The 20,046-nt window shown below is 43.5% G+C and overlaps 2 protein-coding genes across 7 annotated transcripts in view; one reads left to right on the top strand and one right to left on the bottom strand.

Moving 5' to 3' along the window:
• Positions 1-20,046, bottom strand: part of CLIC6 (chloride intracellular channel 6) — a 130,163-nt gene that overhangs the window by 23,264 nt on the left and 86,853 nt on the right. The window lies entirely within an intron of this gene.
• RCAN1 (regulator of calcineurin 1) overlaps positions 8,828-20,046 on the top strand; it is a 32,052-nt gene continuing 20,833 nt past the window's right edge. For 5 of the 6 annotated variants that reach the window (XR_014510659.1, XR_014510660.1, XR_014510661.1 and 2 more), the window contains exon 1: positions 8,828-9,828. Coding sequence is in view for 2 of the 6 variants with exons in the window: in XM_083438740.1 (XP_083294866.1) it covers positions 9,529-9,828 (300 nt within the window). In the remaining 4 variants the exon portion in view is untranslated. Of the gene's footprint in view, positions 9,829-16,333; positions 16,376-20,046 lie in introns of those variants that run through there. The other variant, XM_083438741.1, reaches the window with a different exon arrangement.

The raw sequence follows: 20,046 nt of genomic DNA, 5'->3' as shown, positions 1-20,046 counted from the left end.
CTCCAGGTTTGTTCTTTGTTCAGTGATCAGGTGGCAAGTGATGGGCAAGACCATGGGTAGGCAAACTAAGTCCTGGGGGCCAGATCTGGCCCAATCACCTTCTAAATCCAGCCCGCAGACGGTCCAAGAATTAGCATGTTTTTACATGTAGAATGTGTCCTTTTATTTAAAATGCATCTTTGGGTTATTTGTGGGGCATAGGAATTTGTTCATTTTTATTTTTTTCCCCAAAATATAGTGTGGCCCCCCACAAGGTCTGAGGGACAGTTTGCTGACCCCTGAAAAAGTTTGCTGACCCCTTGGCCAGACTTTTGCCTTAGGCTCCAGAAAGCTAGTGAATCAGAATAGAATAGACAATTCTGGGCTAGGTAGACTAATGATTTGATCTGGTATAAGGCAGCATTTTATGTTTCATTGAGGCTTACTCCCTAAAAATGTGTTTATACTCACCTTATACTCATTATACTCCCCAAGGAATAAGATCCACTGAATTCAATGGGATATACTTCTAAGTAAATATGTCTAGGATTATGCTGTCAGACTTCTGTTTTATTGCTATCGCCATAAGCAAAAGAACTCAAGTTCTGACATACGAAATACTCCTTTGCTTTAGCCCTTTAATCACTACAACTCTGATTTTGTGGGCATGGAACCTATCCAAATACTCAGGTGATATTTTGGCAGTAAAGACTGCACCTAACCTTTGATGTGTTGATTTACAGCAGTTTGGGGTTAAAGGGATTACTATTCCCAATACCAGGGATCGGAAATAAAGTCTCCCTCCCCCCTCGGAATGTGAAGGCTTATAAGGTTTACAATGTGAGAAACAATGAGGAACACAAAACCTACTGTCAGGGTAAATAAATCATATGAAAGGAAACTTTGAATTGTCTGTGTGAAAGGAAACTTCATATTGTTTGAGGGCCACTTTCTCAGTGTATCACTGAGCAAGGTTTAGCCACTGAAATTCTGGGGTGCTGGACATGTTCTTAAGATGGGCACACTTATTTCTAGCTTGAATCTGACATACTGCATATTCCTTCCACCTTTCCCCATCCAATTCCCTCCTCTCCTTGGCAATAAAAATGGAGTCTAGTGGCACCTTTTGTAAAGTATAGCTTTACATAGTGTAAGATCTGGTGATGGTAGCAGTTGCATCCACAGTGCTGATGTTTCCTAGGTCTTCCTCCAAAGAGCCCTTTGGATCAGGCCAATGGTCCATCTTGTGCAGGACCCTGTTATCACAGTGGTCAGTCAGATGGCTGGCAGCATCCACACTGCCATGTGGGGAATCTCTTGCAGGTTATCAGTGCCTGAAGACAGGGCAGCCAAGTCATGTATCCATAGCAGTGGCCGGAGGAGAAATGACTGCTGGGAGGAATACAGAGAAGAGGAACACCATGGTATTGTTGTAAACAAAATCTGCCCTTTTCACCTTATGGGGTATCCAAGAGCCCCTATAGAGTCCTTACGTGGGTTTCCTATTGTTAGGAGAAAATAACAGAGGCCAACCAGAGAATACTGAGAAGCAAAGCAGCTAGTAAGCCTGATCTTTATTAAAGCTGGTGTAACAGGGTGCTCTCCTCACACGCAGGAGGACCCAGAACACAGTGTGCCTGCCCTTATATAGACATTTTAAATTCCCTGCCCTGGAGCTCAAGACCACCCCTCCATACATCATACATACATCACAGAAGGGGTGTAACCCAAGACCATACCCACATCACAGAAAAGGTGGTCTACAACAGAAATTTGAATGTTGTTGTTTTTCCTGTCTGCCAGGTTATCTGATAATCTGCCCATTCCTTTGAAATGGTGATTACCAATTCCTGCCCTCCCTCCTTGCAGAGAAAACATTTGGTCAGTTGGGGAGTCAAAATGGTTTCAGGATGGTCTTCTGTGCTGCTCCAGACATGTGGTCCACATATCTATGTTTGTGCTTGGCTGGTACATTTATGAACATTTATTATATATATAAGACCTTAATTTTTTTATTATAGTGGAAGAAGAAGAAGAGGAGTTTGGATTTGATATCCCGCCTTTCTCTCCCTTTAAGGAGTCTCAAAGCGGCTAACATTCTCCTTTCCCTTCCTCCCCCACAACAAACACTCTGTGAGGTGAGTGGGGCTGAGAGACTTCAAAGAAGTGTGACTGGCCCAAGGTCACCCAGCAGCTGCATGTGGAGGAGCGGAGACGCGAACCCGGTTCCCCAGATTACGAGACTACCGCTCTTAACCACTACACCACACTGGTACATCTGCAGCAGCAGAAATGGATGCCTTCATCTGCCCCAGCTACAACGGCTACCCCCAAAGGCACACACCTCCATCGTCTCCCGAGACAGATGGGTGCCAACGGATCAGAATGGTACCATGGCATTGCTGAGCAACAAAATTAAAGTTGTGAAATGCACACACATAGTGATCATTAAACTTTATCCTAGCTACATGTTTATTAACAGTGTGTTTTGTTAAATCCTATGTTTTTAATTATTCTGTTATCTGAGTACCTCACACTACTCTTGTCAATAATATCGACAGGGAACATGAAAAGCCACAGACTTGACCTCACTACCTTATAAGTGATTCCCAGGATATTAATACAGCTACTTAAATGCAAGGAATTCGTAACTGGTCCAAAATCAAACATAGAACATAAAACCCCAACTGTTCGATGCCTCTAGAAAAATATGGCAATTGTAACCAGCAGAGAAGTAGACATCAAATGAGAGAGGGGATTTCAAGGGCAAACTCACATAATCTTGCACTGATTAACGGTATTTGCTTATGAAGTTCAGTTTTTCTTTCATGAAACAATAGATTAGCTTTACAAATACTTGTTAAGAGTCAGCTAGAGTGATATTTGAAGGCAGTTTAAAAATTACCTTTGTACCAAGGAGAAAAATGTAGGACATTGATACTGACATCAGTTTCGTAGAGGTCAGTTAATGACTTTTCACAGCGGTGATTTGGGTTTTATAATCCAGTTAAAGTTAAGAGTTAATTTTAAAGTCCCTGATGCCTGTGAATATCCTGTGAATAATCTGATGCCATAGGGAAATGTCGAACTAAGAGCTTTGGTAGGGGGTGGAGATAGAGCAGAGCAAGATACCATTGCAGGAGATACACACAACTTTCCTCCAGGCTGATCTGCTGCTGTTGGCAACTCAGCATTCTGACAGCAGGATAAAGGTTATGAATGGAATGCAACTTGTATAGTTCCACGGTTGCTACTGAGGTTCTGTGTGTAACCTGGCAAGTGAAAGACTGTAGCTTTGGCAGATCATGTGCATTGTATGGAGAAATGCACTGTGTTCAATCCATGATACATCCAAATAGGGCTGGGAAATCTTGAGAAATGGACAATGCTGAGGATCAGCCAGCTTTTAATTAATTAAATTAAATTAATTACATATTTATAATCTGCACTTATATAATCTGCACTATACAACACATGAGAAAAATATCAACAAGAGCATCCACAGGTGCATCATTAACATGTCAATAAATCATCAATAAATGGCTTAAAAGATAAAATTCATATTACAAAGGCCTGTCTAAACAGTATAGTTTTCAAAAGACACCTGAAAGAAGGGAGGGTCCCTAGTAAAGGCCAACCAAATCACAGGAGCATGGAAAACCACCAGAAGCACACCATTAGAGGATCTTTGTGAATGAGGTGGAGCAACAGATGGTCTTTAAGGTACTTTGGTCCTAAGTTGTTTTGGGCTTGGTGAATTCACCCCAGTACCTTGAATCTGGCCTAGCAGCAAATTGGCAGCCAGTACTGTAATCTGTTCCTGTGATCAGACTGGCTGCTGTGATCCACACTAGTTGAAGCTTCCAGACCAGAAACAAGGGCAGCCCCACATAAAGTACCGATACATGACAGTAATCAACCCTTGAGGTTACAAATGTATTAGGAATGACAGCTAAAATGTGGAAGCATTTTAGTATTTCTGGATAAAAAGGAAAGCATATTCATTTTACCATTTGAGCCTTTCAGAGCATAACTGGTTAAATGATATCAGGACATGACTTCAATTAGGTTACAAAAGCAACAAACAGTTTTAAAGACTAGCAACACCTTAAAGACAGACATACTTATTGTGGCCTAAGTTAACAAGGATTGGAATAGACTTCATCAGATGCATCACAGTTCATCCTCAGTCAGCAGATGCACACATATACAGAAAGAAATGTAAACTTTGGGGTCAAAAAGCCATGAAAGTCAAGTAGTACAGTCGCTGCTATTTCTATGCAAAGCTAAAATGTGTACAAGATAAGCGCGGTTAACTGCTGATAATGCTATCTTCTAAGCTTTGGTATGCTAATTTAATGCATGTAATGGGACAAGGAAACAGCACTGGTTTTGGCTGAGTCCTAAACAAATGCAATCAAGCCTGCTGATAAATTCTAGTTGACCTGTTTCATGTTGAAGTATCTCTTTGAAGTTTCTTTTGTTGGAGAAGTCTGACTTTCAGGTCCATAGCAGAGAAACCTAGGAGACTAAGATGTTCCCACCCCACCCCCCATGCTTCCGAATATTGCCATTTTGAAAAAGGCAGATTCAAGTTTGTCTATTCTGTGTAGACAGCAGGACTTACACAGGCATTAAATTGGCATAGTAAAGCTAGAAAAATTGTCCAGGGTGGGTGGGTGGGTGAGATGTAAGAATAAATGCAAATAATGATATGAAATTATTTGGAGATTTTTACGTGCATATCCTTGGTCATAGGGCTGTTGGGTAGGATAAGGAACCACATGTTTTTAATGGGCCATTATTATTTAGTATTCTCCATAGGTCTGATCCATTGCACTGACAGCACAGCAGCCACACATGGAAAAATCTCTGTGGGCCTCATTTCCCCCAGAAATAGGCATTCATGGGGTGTGTATGCAGGTACCACATCCAGTCATTATGGGGAATGGGGTGCCTCTGAGTGATATAATGGACTGATCCAATGATTGCTTGTGTGTGTACAGTGAGGAAGGGGAGTGAAAACTGAGCTATTGCACCCTATAAGGGTCCCCCCCAGGCACTGCATCCACAAAGGACTGGATCCTTAAAAATTCAGTCTGTTTGGTACTGTATTCCACCAGGCTATGATTGGTTACTTACTACTTTGACAGAACTAAACCTAGAAATCTTAGGGGGTGGGACTGGAGCAAGGCAAAAAAAAAAGCCATCTGGGTATAATGTTCTCAGCTCCCCCTCAGTAAGCTGATTAGGGACAATCAGCTCCCTTCACAGATGCTTAAATTCATCCCACTGAAAAGGAACAAGCATCAGGAGAAGGAAGAAAGGCATTTGTATGAGCAGAAAGTGGAACTAGCTGGAGGAGGAGAAAGAAGGAAAAACAGGGAGCGCCACAACATTTCAAGCACATTAGGTATTATTTGGTGTTAACATTATAATTATTTAAATGGCTTTTTGCTTATCGGCACAATTCTAAACCGTTCAAGGGATTTTGCATTTATATACCAGGCAGAGAAAGCTGCCTCCTTCTGGCGAAAGGCTCTGAGACCACACAACCATTATTTGTTACATTTGGCAAAGAGCCTCCCCCCCCCCCCATGATGCTCAAGATGGCTAACGTCAAAGTAAAATACAAAATAGCAATCAAAAACATAAAATCAGGGCTGGTAAAAGATGTTGACCAAAGTGTCACTCAAAAAGCTCATAGGCCATATTCCAACCAGGTGAAAGTACTCAAGGAGGGAACAGAGCAGAGCCTGGGAAAGGTGTGGTGTAGCCTTGGGAGATTTGATCATCTATCCGAGATAGTGAGAAACAATGTTGAACAGCATGGATGCCTAGGATGGCAGATCCTGGGAAAAGGAAAGTAGCTGCAAGGTGCTGGAGGACAGAAGTGTGTGCCATGTCTCCGGAGTGCAAGCCTGGGCAGGCTACCCAGACAAAAATACCCTCCTCTTGGTCTCAAGGATATGCTCCAAAGGAATTTAGCACCAGGAAGAAGGCATATAAGACACCATCCAACCATCTTAAGGACTCCACTCAGGGTTTGTGTAGGCTTGCTTTTCATCGTACAGTATATGTAAATGCATTGTATGAATACAATGCCACTGGAAATCAAAGTCACTTTTCATGTAATTGCCCTAAATGAAATGTGCATGCAAGAAACCTGGAACAAATTTTCCACTGTGGGCCCACTTAATCCAGGAGGGAGAAAAAGTGAGGAGGGCGAAAGTCAGGTATGTCACTTAAGCTCCTTGGAGGAAAAAGTGGGAGATAAATGCAACAAATAAATTTTAAAACAAAACAGAATGCTGCTGTATCGTAAACTGTTTCTGTTTCTCCTTCACCAGTAACCACTAGATGGTAGTGTTTGATCATCATTTTGAGATACTGAGAAACAATATTGTTCACTGGTTACTACGTATTTTGGACTAGCCAGTTTCCTTTTTATTATAGGGGAGTTCAGTTGTCTGCGAATTTTTCTTTGTGCATGTGACCTTCGATAACTCCAGAATTATCTGAATTTTGTTTATCAGTCTAAAGCTGCAATCCTAAATTGTAACCATTCCCCTTTAAGTCAGTAGGACGTGCTTCCAACAGCATGCTTAGGATCACATGATTGCACCTTGACTATATGTGTATGCGTACCTAGGCTCTTCTAGAGGGGAGTGGTCTGCTTTAAGGCACATAAATTTATGTTTTTGAGGTCAATGTTTACTTCAGGGCAAATCTTTCTGCATCTTAGACAGAATTCAATTTATTGGTCCAGATCCTTCATATTTATGAAAGGCTGGGAGAATATTTTTATTATATAAATCCATACAGAGGTCCAGTAGGGGTATTTCTGCACAACAGTACCTAAGGATCTCTCCATACATATTACTAAAAGATGTAGCATGTTCCATATGTGACAACTCCCTGGGGCCCTGGGCAGTGGTGGAGCTAGCTGCTCTGGCACCCAGAGCGGCATGCACCCGGGCGGTGGGGATAGCCACCCGTGGGGGCAGGGCTAGCATCCTAGGGGGGCGCAGCAAGTGTCCCAGGGGTGCGCCACCAATGGTGAGCGTCCTGGGGGGGGGGGCAGGGGGCTATGTCACACACACACCCCGGATGACACCTGGGGCGGGCTTCACCCACCGTATCCACCTTTCTCCGCCTCTGGCCCTGGGTGCCCAACACCCACAAAACTCCCCATGAAGTGGCCAGGCACCCACAAATTTTGGTGCCAGGGCCATGCCTGGCACCCACGACCACAGGGCCAAGCTGGCACTCCTGGCATGCTCAGTCCACATGTTGTGGTTCTACACACTATAATTTTTCACATCAGTGTTTTATACTTCTACAATCTTGGGATTGCAACAAGTCTGCTAATGTCCCTCACTTGTGCTCTGGCATTTTGGATCCCTAATTAGAAATAAGAAGGAATGGCTATTCTTTGCCATAATACCTTCAGACTAGCACAATAATGTTTCACAAACATTTGATTTCTGTCATGTGATATTATGTTCACATTGCAGTGATGCTATCCATTTGCTTTTTGGAAATATTGAAATGGATATGGGCTTCTAGAGTTACTGAAAGCTATATGGCTATTAAATATAATTAGATTCAAGAGACTATATGACATGAAATAAAGCCTGGGGTGCAAACAGAGATGTATCTTTGAACTGCTGATCATTCACAATTTTCCCCCATTCCCCCCTCCCAATACCAAACTGATTTTGAAAGTCAAGGGAGCTTCAAAGTAAGATGAAGTTTCCTTTAGTTTCAAAACCAGTTTGGTAATTAGGGGAGGGGAAGGGAACCAAACCTTAAAACTTGGATGCATATATGTCTGGGTAGGCTTGCTGAAATAAAAAAAATTAAAGGTTTTAGCGGGCATCTAAAACAGTATAATGAGGGTTGCTGCTTAGTGATAACAGGCAGGGTGTTTCACAGCAAAATGCAGAACCTTGTAAAAGTGCTCGTTCCATAGACCTTGCAGTTGAGCAGGCATGTATGGGACATAACAATCTTCAAGGAAACTTCCATTGGCAGTAACTGCACTAAAAGCCAAGGAGTAGTGCTGTGATTGTTGGCATAAACACTGCCAATCTTTTAGTATAAATTATTAAGTTGGATATTACAGTAATTTAAGGTCAGGTGTTTTTCTCTCTACAAAATTCATTTCCCTGCAGTCAGGTGTAGTTGTACTAATGCCGTAGGCTGAGAAAGGGGTAGTCACAGAAACAAATAGCTAGCCTTTCTCTGTTTTGAAAGTATAAATAATTGATTTATTTATTATACATCACATTTTTATTTATGGCTATAGGATAAGGTTTCTCAACTAGAGGCTTTCAGGATTGTTGTGAGAATCTCATGTACGCCACCGTGAACTCCTTGGAGAACGGATGAGATGCAAATTCAATCCACAAACTATTTACAACAAACAAGCGGCCATCCAAAAAGCACTCCTTCCAATATACTGGAAGGAATAAGTCTAAACCAGTCTTCCCTAACCAAGGTATCTTCCAGATATTTTGGACTGCACCTCCCATAAGTCCCTGTCAGTGCAAGTATGTTGGCTGGGGCTGATGGGAGTTGTAGTCCAAAACACCTGGAGACTGGGTGACATAAGTTTGGGGGAAGCTAGCCAACACCATAGGGGCCAATTTGTGACCCTCCAGATGTTGCTGGACTACAGCTTCTACCATCCCTGGCTATTAGCCATGCTGACTGAGGCTGATGGGAGTTGGAGTCCAACAAATATCTACATGGTCACATTTTAGCTACTCCAGCATAAAAAATATATTGAAAGAAAACAACAAGCTGTCAGTTACATATACAGCAGTGGAAGGGTTTGTTTTGTTTTATTTTATGGAGGAGAGGGCTCTCAGGCAGTGATCCCTGCTGTGAGAATACAGCAGTGCAAGTACCCAAATAAGTACCCCATTTATCATCTGTGGGACTGCCCTGGAATCAGATCAATAACCCATGTCAATCCCTGTGATTAAAAACGTGGCCTGTGAAGTCTGGAATCTCAGGTGTTGTTATGATTCCTTGAAAAGGCGATCCTTTGAGGATTAAAAGAGAATTATACTGCTTTTCCCGTTCGCCTTCCAAAGCGATTCTTTAATTGCTTCTTTGCAAGCGCAGGCACCACGTCGAATAAATTATACCCGTGGTCCTCCTGCCAAGAGGCGAAGTGGGCACTTTGAGATTTACCGTAACGGGGGCGAAGGAACGCGAGGCGGGGAAGAGGCAATGTGGGTATTGCCCGAACCCAAGATGGCTGCCGCAGCGCCACGGCACTTCAAGACGGGTCACCTGTTGAAGTAAAAGCCCGGGTGTTTCATTGGCTCCGCAGGGCCGGGCCCTGAGCCGTTGACCGTCGCCAATCTAGCCCCCTGGGGCTGAGGGAAAAAGGGTAAGGCCGAAGTGGCTGTAAGGCCGAAGTGGCGGCAAGAGGCGGCTGGTCGGCGCCTTTCCCTCTGACTCGCCGCCTCAGCCAGGCCAGGCCCGAGCCCGACGGGCTTCGTCCCCGCCCCCGGCTCCTCTCCTCAACTCGGCATGGAGGACCGGGGGGGCGGCGGCCGCAGGGAGAGACCGCGAGCCGGAGAAGCGGAAGAAGGCGAGGAGCCGGCAGAAACCGCGGCGGGAGAGGAGGAGGAGAAGGCGGCGGCGGGAGTGACCGTGACGATTACGGAGCCAGAAGGCGACGAGGAGGACGACGACGAAGGCGAGGCTGAGGAGCGGGACACGGAGTGGAGCTTCGTCGACATGGAGACGGTGTCCCTGCGCGACCTGCCCACGGCGCTCATCGCCTGCAACCTGCCCCTGGCCGTCGTCTTCCCCGATGGACCTTGCAAGGTGGGTGAGGGGGCGAAGGGGGCTCCTGGAAGCCGGCCGCGGGGAGAGGAGAGTTTGGAAGTGGGGGGCGAAAGGGCCCCGGAAAGGGCAGGCCCCGCCCGCTCCCGGCCAGCACCACCCGCGGCCGGCAGGGGCTCTCAGTCGGGGATGGCTGGCTCCTCTGGGAGGCGAACACGCTAATAAACAAACCCGTGAAATAAGGCACAGCGACACCGGGGTCTCTGGTGGGGGGGATGTGAGGCAGAGGGGGGTTCTGCAAGAAGGCGCCCCCAGCCCCCTCCAATGAGTTGTCGTTCATTAGGCAAACGTTTTACATAGCAGGACCTCTTGCGGCCTGTGCTTGCTCTTCGTGAAAGGCAAAAGCTGTGCCCTGCTGCCCATCTAAAGGGCAGCTGCCCATGCAGGATTCCTAGGATTCACCTCCCTGCTTTTTTTTTCAGGGCCGGCCCTAGCATTGGGTAGAATGAGGCAGTGGCCTCAGGTGGCGGATGCTGTGGGCCAGGGAGGGCTGCTGAAGTGTTGGAGGATAGAGCTGTGTGGGAGGTGCACACCACCTGCCCTGTGCCCCTGAATCTAGCCTCGTGCCATCCGTTGTGGTGTGGAGCATGCTATCAGATTGCCAGTTTTGAAGTAAGATTCAGCTTCCAGGCCAGTCAGATTCCATATGTAGAATGGAGACAGGACACCATCTTGTCCTCAGAGAGCAAAAGGTCTTGGGCTGGCCCTGTGGAAAAGGGACTGGCCACGGAACAGAAAGGACTGCAATTCCCTGCCTGCTTGTATTGTAGGGTTGCAGTGGTACATCTGCTACCTGTTACATAGGACCTGATCCTGTGCAGACATGTGTTTAGTTTTTGTCTTGAGTTGTACTGGCCCAAGGATTACTGAACTTTGCCAGCAATTATATCGGACAGCTCTGACCCCGTAGTTTTACAAAGGCTAAACATAATTTGTACAAAACCACTACTGTAGGCCTTTGGGGATGTTAATGAGGAAATCTGCAACAAAATGTGATGTACCCTTGGCCTGAGCCCCGTAGCACACTCCATTTGAGGGCTACTTGGACCAGTCTGCTGCTGTGCTGTGATGCAATAAAACTATTGGTAGCAGAAAGCTCCAAGCATGAACAAGTGTATTGGACTAGAACCACTGATCTGTTCTAGGATGCCAAGGTATCTTGACAGTTCTTGGTCTACCTATTTTTGAAGGATTCCTGTTGGGGGGGGGAGTATTTTTCTGCCTGCTTAACTATGCAGATACCCCCTTTTGATATCTGTTGGTTGGCATAGAAGCACTTGCTTGGTTATTTTATTTCTAAAATTGATCCTCTGCATTTTTAGTGCCAATTCCCACATCACTCTTTGAGGAAATTATTGTCTCTAGTTGTTATCTTTGATTCATTGGTCCATATACAGAGCTTTATTGCCATCTCCCACATGTGACTTAAATTTTGATATTTCCAGGTAGTTCAAAGAGCCAGGCAGATGAATTGCAATGTATCAACCTACATTTGAAAGATGCAAATTGACCCTCACATCGTTAGGAATGAAAGGTTGTAACCATGGCTGGCCTTCGAAATGACATATTGCTATTTTTAAATGCCATGCTGCTGTATAAATATTGCGGGAGGAGAAGAATAGGAAACATAAGTGCCCCTTCCTGCTTCCTGTTTCCATATACCATCATATGCAAAGTGTAACTCTAGCATCTCTGCCTACAGTCAGATGTTTGGCAGGAACAAGCATAATGTTTGGCTTTATCTCTCTTCCCTACTTAGTCCCTTCCATCAGCTAAAGCTATACCTTTGCCTGAGATGCATGAGGGGAAAATCATACAGAATGTAATACATCAGTTTTTGTTACATGGTGCTTCAAAGAATGAAGAACTAAAAGCAAATTTTATTTATTTTTTAATGTTCAGGCTCTTGCTCTAACAACAATAACAAAAAGCTTACTAACTGATAATTTGTTTATCTATAAAACTGCTGTATTTTTCTTCTAGGACTAAGATGTGGTTTTGTAAGATCTAAATTTATAGTCCTTTTAAATAACCTTAATAGTTGCCATAGCTACTTACATACTCAGCAGCCATACTAGGTACACTTAAGAAATGCAAACTTGTATTTTCAAATATATATTTTGTGCTGTTTTACTTTTAAAATGTTACATTTCAAATGATTCCAATGTGAGTCCAAGCTTTAGGCAACTTCAAGACTGCAGAAAGACATGGAAATAGATATATGTGCTAGGGTAGCCTTCTTGAATATAGTGCATAAGGGTGTTAACCAACCAATCCTCAGTTCATATCTAATCCCACTCAAATTCACTAGCCTTTGTACATGGTGCTGTTGCTGTTCTTAAATGGCTGTAATGAAGATTACCAAGATAATAGTTGGAATTCAGAGAACCAGTTAGAATTTTGTTTTTTGCTTTGACCCCCATATTATCATATACTTGCTTTTTAAACAGTTGCCATATAGATTGGAGGCTTACTGTTTTGAGAATTGCTATAAAATTCCTATGAGCTTACAGAACTAGTTTCATGGTTCTTTACATCTTGACTAATGCAATGCATTTGGAGCACTTGAGCCGTACCATATGAATGCTATCCTTTATTCTCGTTAGCAGCCACTTAATTTCATTTCCAAATCCTGAAAATTATGCTTGGATCAGCCACAAGGGGGTGAAGTAACACCACTTACAGTATTTGCAAAGTTTGTCTGAAAGAGAGTGCTTGTGCTTTTGAAACTCTGTTTCTGCTGGTGTGTATAATTTGTCAGATATATTCCAGATAAATTATACATCTGACCAACCTCTCCTGCCAAATAGCCACAGCAGTTACTAGCCTTCAGACCCGTAGTAGGTTAACTTGCTATTCACACCTATATTAGTCATATGTATCCATGGCCTCTTTGCCTGAATGGAGCTGAAAGAACCTAGAGTGCTTTCAGACAAAGGACTCTTAGAGCTTTCAGTTCTGCTTTCTGCTGTATCCAGAATTGCAAGCAAGCACTGACACATGAGAGTTATAGCACTCTTTCAGTTGTGCTTTCCATTATGTTTAAATAGTGGGCATGACTTATCGTGTGAGAAGTATTTATCCCTCCTTTTCCTCCCACTCCTCATGGCTGTGTTCGTTATTCATATCCTGATGTTGCTTTCTGTCCTTCTACCCCCTTTCTCAGTAATAACTAAATAAGCACTGTCAGCCATTAATTGTCGTCCCCCCCACTATTTCCTTTTTTTTTTTACTGCTAACTCATGCAACAGAAAAGGGTTTGTTGTTGTTTTTTTGAGTCTCAGTAGCTCAGTAGCACAGACTTAAATTTACTGCAAAGCTGTTGCCACCCAATCCCCACCCTGCCCACAGTCTTCTTGCTGCTTATCAGTATTATTAGTAGTACAGTGGTGCCCGCAAGACGAATGCCTCGCAAGACGGAAAACCCGCTAGACGAAAGGGTTTTCCGTTTTGGAGGTGCTTCGCAGGACGAATTTCTCTATGGGCTTGCTTCGCAAGACGAAAATGTCTTGCGATTCCTGGGGGTTTTTTTCCGCTCCCCACCCCCTTTTTCTAAGGCACTAGGCTGCTAATAGCCTTTTAGCAGCTAATCCGCTAATCTCTTAAGCCTTTAATAGCCGCTAAACCGCTAATAGCGCTAATCCGCTAATGGGCTTGCTTCGCAAGACGAAAAAAACGCTAGATGAAGAGACTCACGGAACGGATTCTTTTTGTCTTGCGAGTCACCACTGTAGTAGGATTGCTTATTTGCCCTGCACCATAAGGTCCTGGCAGATGATTGATAGGTGGGTGGCCCCATGAATCTCACTGAACTCTTAATCAAAGACTTGATTGAAGATTTAAAAACAAAGGTTGCAAAAGAGTAGGTACACCAAGAGAATGACTGTTATTTGGTTCCTGCTTAACTAAGAGAGTCAAGGTTTTACGTAAAGTTTAAAGTGCTACTTCTAAAGGAAACTCAGGGTCTCGGGGCTCTCAAAGGCCAAGCAATAGGTGATACGGTGTTCCTTCGATTAGGTTAGGAACTGGCAGAAGGTTCAGTGTTAACAATGTCAGGTGGAGTTTCCAGGCTAGTGTGTAGAGGAGTGGACCTCCAGATGTTGCTGGACTACAACTCCCACCACCTGTGAATATTAGCTCTGTTGGCTGGGGCTGATGAGAGTTGGGAGTCCCAACAACATTTGATTGGTCATTGGTTAGCCACCCCAGGTGCAGGGAGTGTGGGCACCCTCTTGTCCATGTCAGCCCAAGTCTTCACTCTCAGGGGCAACCTTCTGGGGGGCCTCATGCCAGTAGTGTGTGGGACTATTGCTTTTGTCCAAGAGGCTAAATTCCAGCCATACAAAAGTCAGAGGTGTTCTCTCTTTCTCTCTCTCACACACACCCACACACACACACACACACACCCACACACCCCACACACCCCATCCAAACAACAGGCATTCTAAGTTTTCAAAGACAGATTCCAGCCAGCAGACAAAAGCACCCAAAAAAGACATGGAGCAGGGCCAGTGAATAGTGTAGTTCTAGAGCAGTGGTTCAAAACCTGTGGGTCCCCAGATGTTGTTGGACTACAACTCCCATCATCCCTGAGCTCTGGCCTTGCTAGCTAGGGGTGATGGGAGTTGCAGTTCAAAAGCATCTGGGGACCCACAGGTTGAGAAAGGCTGTTCTAGAGAGTCCCCGAGGGCTATAAAAAGAGGCCTCTGGGGCAGCATTCAGCCCCCGGCTTGAGGTTCCGCAGCCCCATCCTTTCAGTAGATTGTTTCAGCTGGAAACTTTCCATGTGCATTTCATTCTGGTTCACTAGATCCTTGCTAGCTCATCTCCCGAAGGCAAAATGTAGCTAAGATGTTTCTGAGGAGACACAAAATGTCAGTGAAACTGTGCTCTCCAGCAGTATCATATTTCATACTGCTGGTCACACTTGTTTTTAAAATAGAGTAATTTGCAAGCATGGGAAAGTTCTGAAGAGGTCTGCTAAACGATTTCTTAAAGAGTTTTAGCACATTAATCAAGCATTTGACCAGTCTAGAAATATGGAAGATACCGTATTTTTTGCCCTATAGGCCAGCCCATAGGACGCACCTCATTTTTCCCTCGACCCCAGCCCCCAGAACAGGCTGCTATCCGCAAGCCTTGCGAGCCCGGCGGCAACTCCCGGCGGGCTCGCAAGGCTTGCGGACATCTGCACGAAGCACGGGGCACCCTCCGGAGGGCGCCCCGTGCTTCGGGCTGCAGGCTGCTGCCCGCAAGCCTTGCGAGCCGGCGGGAACGGCTTGCGGATAGCTTCCTGAAGCCTGGAGAGCGAGAGGGGTCGGTGCCTGCATTCACCCCATAGGACGGACACACATTTCCCCTTCATTTTTGGAGGGGAAAAAGTGCATCCTATAGGGTGAAAAATACAGTAAATACAAGTTTATTCCACTCATGATGCTATTTTCCCCATTCCATTACCCTTGGTTTCCTTTTGAAGTTGAATTTTTAGTATTAAAAGGAAAAAACCCTATAAAAGGTTTTCCACTTCCATTATCATCTACTCCTTCCTTCTCCCTTTTCACTTCCACTATCTTTTTCTTAAAGAATATACCAGAGTTGTATATAGGGCTAGGTCTGGCCATGTAGTAGATTTCTATAATGCCTCACGGTCCGTTTAGTGGCATATTTAGTAGCTTTTACAACTTTGCTAAAATGCTATACCTGTATAGACAAGTATCCAGTCTGTTTGCTAGAATAGGGAGGAGTCAATAAAGGCATGCATTCCTCTGATTTGTAACATTGAAAGGAAACATGTGGATGGCAGGCAGTGGGGTTCTATCAATAATAGAGGCCTCTTGACTTTTGTCTGCAAAGTTCTGATGCGATGAAACTACTTCTCACACCCTTAAAAAACTATCCTGGTTGAGCTTTGCATGTGTGTTTTTGTCACGTCATTGGAACGTTCTCACCAGCAGAGGGCACTGCACAAGCAGTCACACAGGGCCTGCTGCAGAGGGAGATGTCTTGGCTGAGAGGTAGCAAGCACAGCTTCTTTGTCCTTGGCCAATCCAAGGATCCTCTGGGTGCCTATGTGGAGGCTGTCACTATATTCCAGGAACTCTTAGGATGTTGAGCTTATTCCTTTTCAACCTCCACTGCAGGTGGGGAGAGTACAGTCACACTCAGGTCCTGCTTGTGGGTTTCCCATAGGCATCTGGTTGGCCACTGTAAGAAGAGAATGATAGACTAGATCTAGCAGGACTCTCATGTTATATATGTGCAGAGGAGGAGATTTTTTGACCAGATTCAAGTTCTCCTATATAATCCTTAGAGAAAAATCTTCAGATAGTCCCCCTCTTTCTCTTCGTGCAAACATGAGTTTGACAATGGTAAAGATTCCATAACTTGGATTCAGAAAAGCGCAAGCATAATGGCAGGTGTTCCTCCTCTCCACCTTTGCAGCTCCCTGTGTCCTATGAAAAGCTGCTCTTGAAGGTCAGAGAACCCTTTGGAATGATGGAGTATGGGAAGTGGCCAAAACCAAGTGAAGGTACCTTGCACATCTATTTGCCCATGGTCTCTCTACCTGGTTTTGACTTATTCCTCCCTCTTCCTGAACCCTATCCTGTGCCATTACAGAGGGTCTTGTGACTCTGGAGCAGATTTTTAAGGAGTACCAGGCTACAGTGAGGAGGAAACTCCCTTTGCATGATTATTTTTCCACTTAAGTGTCTCTGGATTAAACACAATCTGTTGTAGGTATGACAGAAAAGACATTGATTACAAATACTCTTTTGTTAAATCCATGTGTTTAGGCAGCCTTTGCTTTTCTTATTTTAAAACACTGCTTTAAAAATATTTCAGTAATCATTTTGAAAGAGAAGTTATTTCGTGAGAGTGCCAGTTTCTCCCAAACATCATATGTTTCCATTTTAGGGAAGGTAGCATGGAAAGATTTCTCCTTAACTTTTCTGTCCCATCCTTCATATTTCTATTCATGTTTTAAGGTTTATTATATTTTCAGAGTGACCAAATAAACAGCCTGTTCTACACTTTCACATTTAAATCTTACTTTACTAATGTGGTCTGGCAAATTCTGGAGCTTACTACTGTTTCCAAACCACATTAGTATGGAGTGATGTGTTTTCAGCACCTCACAAGATGGATTTTCCCTCTAGATTTGTATATGCTCAACCAACTTCCCCAGTTGCAAGAAATGTAGGAGTGATTTGGGAAAGTTAAAAATTTGTGTTTTTCTGCATTACTAGTTAATATTATTAATTCTGGGACCTGCAGCACCTGAGTTAAATAAGCTTCCCCCAACCCCCCTGTGACATATAGTTAAATTTATATTCTGGTAGTAGTAGTAAGATCTGTTTGAAAATTGTGACTGCCGAGTCCAGAGAGAGCTTTCCATAATTTTGATTCTTCTTAAAGATCATATTTAGTATACCTTTGCTTTTTCAGGCCATAATAGTGTTCCCTTGCCTAGAAGTTAGCAGTTGTTAAGATAAACTTTTAAAAGTTTTGTCTACAGTACAGTGGTACCTCTGGTTACATACGCTCCATAAATAGTACCTCGGGTTAAGAACTTTGCTTCAGGATGAGAACAGAAATTGTGTTCTGGTGCTGCGGCGGCAGCAGGAGGTCCCATTAGCTAAAGTGGTGCTTCAGGTTAAGAACAGTTTCAGGTTAAGAACGAACCTCCGGAACAAATTAAGTACTTAACCCGAGGTACCACTGTATCTGCAAGTTTCTACTAAGTAGCTCTCTCAATTAAAGACATACTTGCAGATACGATTTCTGTCACGTCTCTTTCAGATTAAAATTAAATTTAACATTAGAAGCTTGGGAGTGCTAAGGAGAAGTAACAAGAGGAAGCCAACACAGATGATGATTATTAGTCAGATGCTTGGTAAACAGGAGGGCCTTCCTTCCCCTTCCCCTAATCTGTCTGCCAGGAGATAGAGAGATTTAACTCCCCACCTCTTTTCAAGTTACTTCCACATGTCTTAGCCCTCTTGCATGCAGTTGGATGGATATAATGTAAGAGGAAAGGGGATAATAGGAAAGTTGAGGAAATTGACCCATGAATCATTAACATATCTTGGATTTTTTTTCCTTTGCTTGAGAAAACCAGTTATTTATAGCTTTGCAATTTGCATGATTCTAAGTTTCCATTTGATGCTTTAAGAAGATTATTCCACTTAATCCTTTGTTACTGTGTACTTAACCAGCTAGTTTGTAGCAGCCCAGCCTTAAGGTATCATATGACAACTTATGTTAAAGGTCAGTTGTGTATTGGGAGGCTCTGTTCTCTGGGGAGAAACTCCTTCAATAGCACTTCTAGTATATATTGCAAGTATATATTGAAAGAGTGATGCAATAATCAGTTTTTCTAGCCTGGATAGTCAAATAGAGCAGAAAATTCTCAGACCACCAAAAGGGGTCATAACAGTCTGGCATATAACCAGTGAACAGAAAATTTATTGTATGTCCATCAGCCTGTATGCACATCAGCATAGCTTTCACTCTGCATTCCATTTACTAATGAAATAGTTCCAGTTATTTTCTAGTTTACATTGCCTGCTTATAGTTTAGGAAGGGAAAATGTCAGAAGATATATATACAGTGGTACCTCGGGTTACATATGCTTCAGGTTACATACGCTTCAGGTTACAGACTCCGCTAACCCAGAAATAGTACTTCGGGTTAAGAACTTTGCTTCAGGATGAGAACAGAAATCGTGCTCTGGTGGCGCAGCGGCAGCGGGAGGCCCATTAGCTAAAGTACTTCAGGTTAAGAACAGTTTCAGGTTAAGAACGGACCTCCAGTACTTAACCCAAGGTACCACTGTTTATATAGAGAGAGAGTTCAATGGGTTTTTTAAACTGCCTTATTTTTACAATGAAAGGTGGTCTCTAAATTATTTTAAGTAAATTTACATGCCAAGATTCCAAATTATTCTTGAAGCAGCTCCCTTAAACAGAAAACAAATCAAGATATAATTGAACAGACGTGAGTTAGTCAGGCCTGTGTATGACTTAGATTAATTAAACCCAGTTATAGCAGTAGCAATAAAGATGTCCTATCAAAGCATCTTATTCCGAAGTGCATTGATTCTTGTTTTCTGTTTTAAACAGAAGAATCATTATTGTTGAACCGTATCTCATTTAATTTAATACAACCAAGGAGTCAGAAGCAGTGGTCCCTCTCATTTAATCAACTGCTGCATAGTAGATAACTCATGGTGTTAGGCAGGAGAGGGGCAATGCTCCACAGGTGTAGTATCCCATAAGTGCAACTGCACAATGGCAGTCGTAAGAATAGCCATTACAACTCAGTGCAGCACTGCTTTACATAGCTTGGGAAGCCTTCTGAATAGAATAAAATATAAATAGTAATATCTTTTGAATATTATCCTCTGGTTTAGAATTAGTTTATTCCATTATAGTTTTATTGTGTTCTAGTTAAATTGATTCAATGCTTGTCATGAATCTTGGGATCATTAAAGAACAATTAAAAAAAAAACCACCTCTGACTTGACGACCTTTGCCTTTGAAAAGTGGATGGTGGAAAGAATTTTTTAAAGTTTCATACATGACTTGTAGAGCACTTTGGGACACTTTTCAGCTGTGATGCTTACAGAAGGTCCAGTGCTATGTTTTTTCCATGGAAATTTTCCATTCTGAAAAACATTGCTCATAAACATTTAATTCGTATTGCTAAAGCGTAGTCTCGTGTTGCGTGAATGAACCCTGGGATCTTGAGAACTCTCTCCCCTCCTTTTTCGGGCACAGCCTTAAATAGGAGATCAAAAGTTATTGCTGTGCATTTATTATGTTAACAACTTTACTGCATTAACATTTAAGAAAATGAAAACAATGAAAGTGAACCGAGGGAGGAAGAGCTCCATTGGCCACGTCACCTCGCAGGGCTGGGGCCGATGGAGCTTCTTCCTCCGCGTGACAGCCACTGTCGGTGGAAGGAGTCCCTCCGTAACCAGCGCACCAAGGGAAAAACAAGCTGCATTGGCTTGTTCCACCCTTGGTTTGAGGGCCAGAGCGTGATGGCGCCTTCACCCAGAGGTATATCGTGGAGGAAGGCGCCATTGCACTCTGGCCCTCAAACCAGTGCTGGGTGATGTATCGATACGTCACCCAAACCTAATCAGATGACATTGGTATAATTCTGCAAGGTTGCTCTTTTTTACGCATTTTA

The sequence above is a fragment of the Podarcis tiliguerta genome (assembly GCF_965153285.1).
Source record: "Podarcis tiliguerta genome assembly, chromosome: 4".
Lineage (NCBI taxonomy): Eukaryota > Metazoa > Chordata > Lepidosauria > Squamata > Lacertidae > Podarcis > Podarcis tiliguerta.
This window is presented reverse-complemented; position numbering and strand designations above follow the sequence as displayed.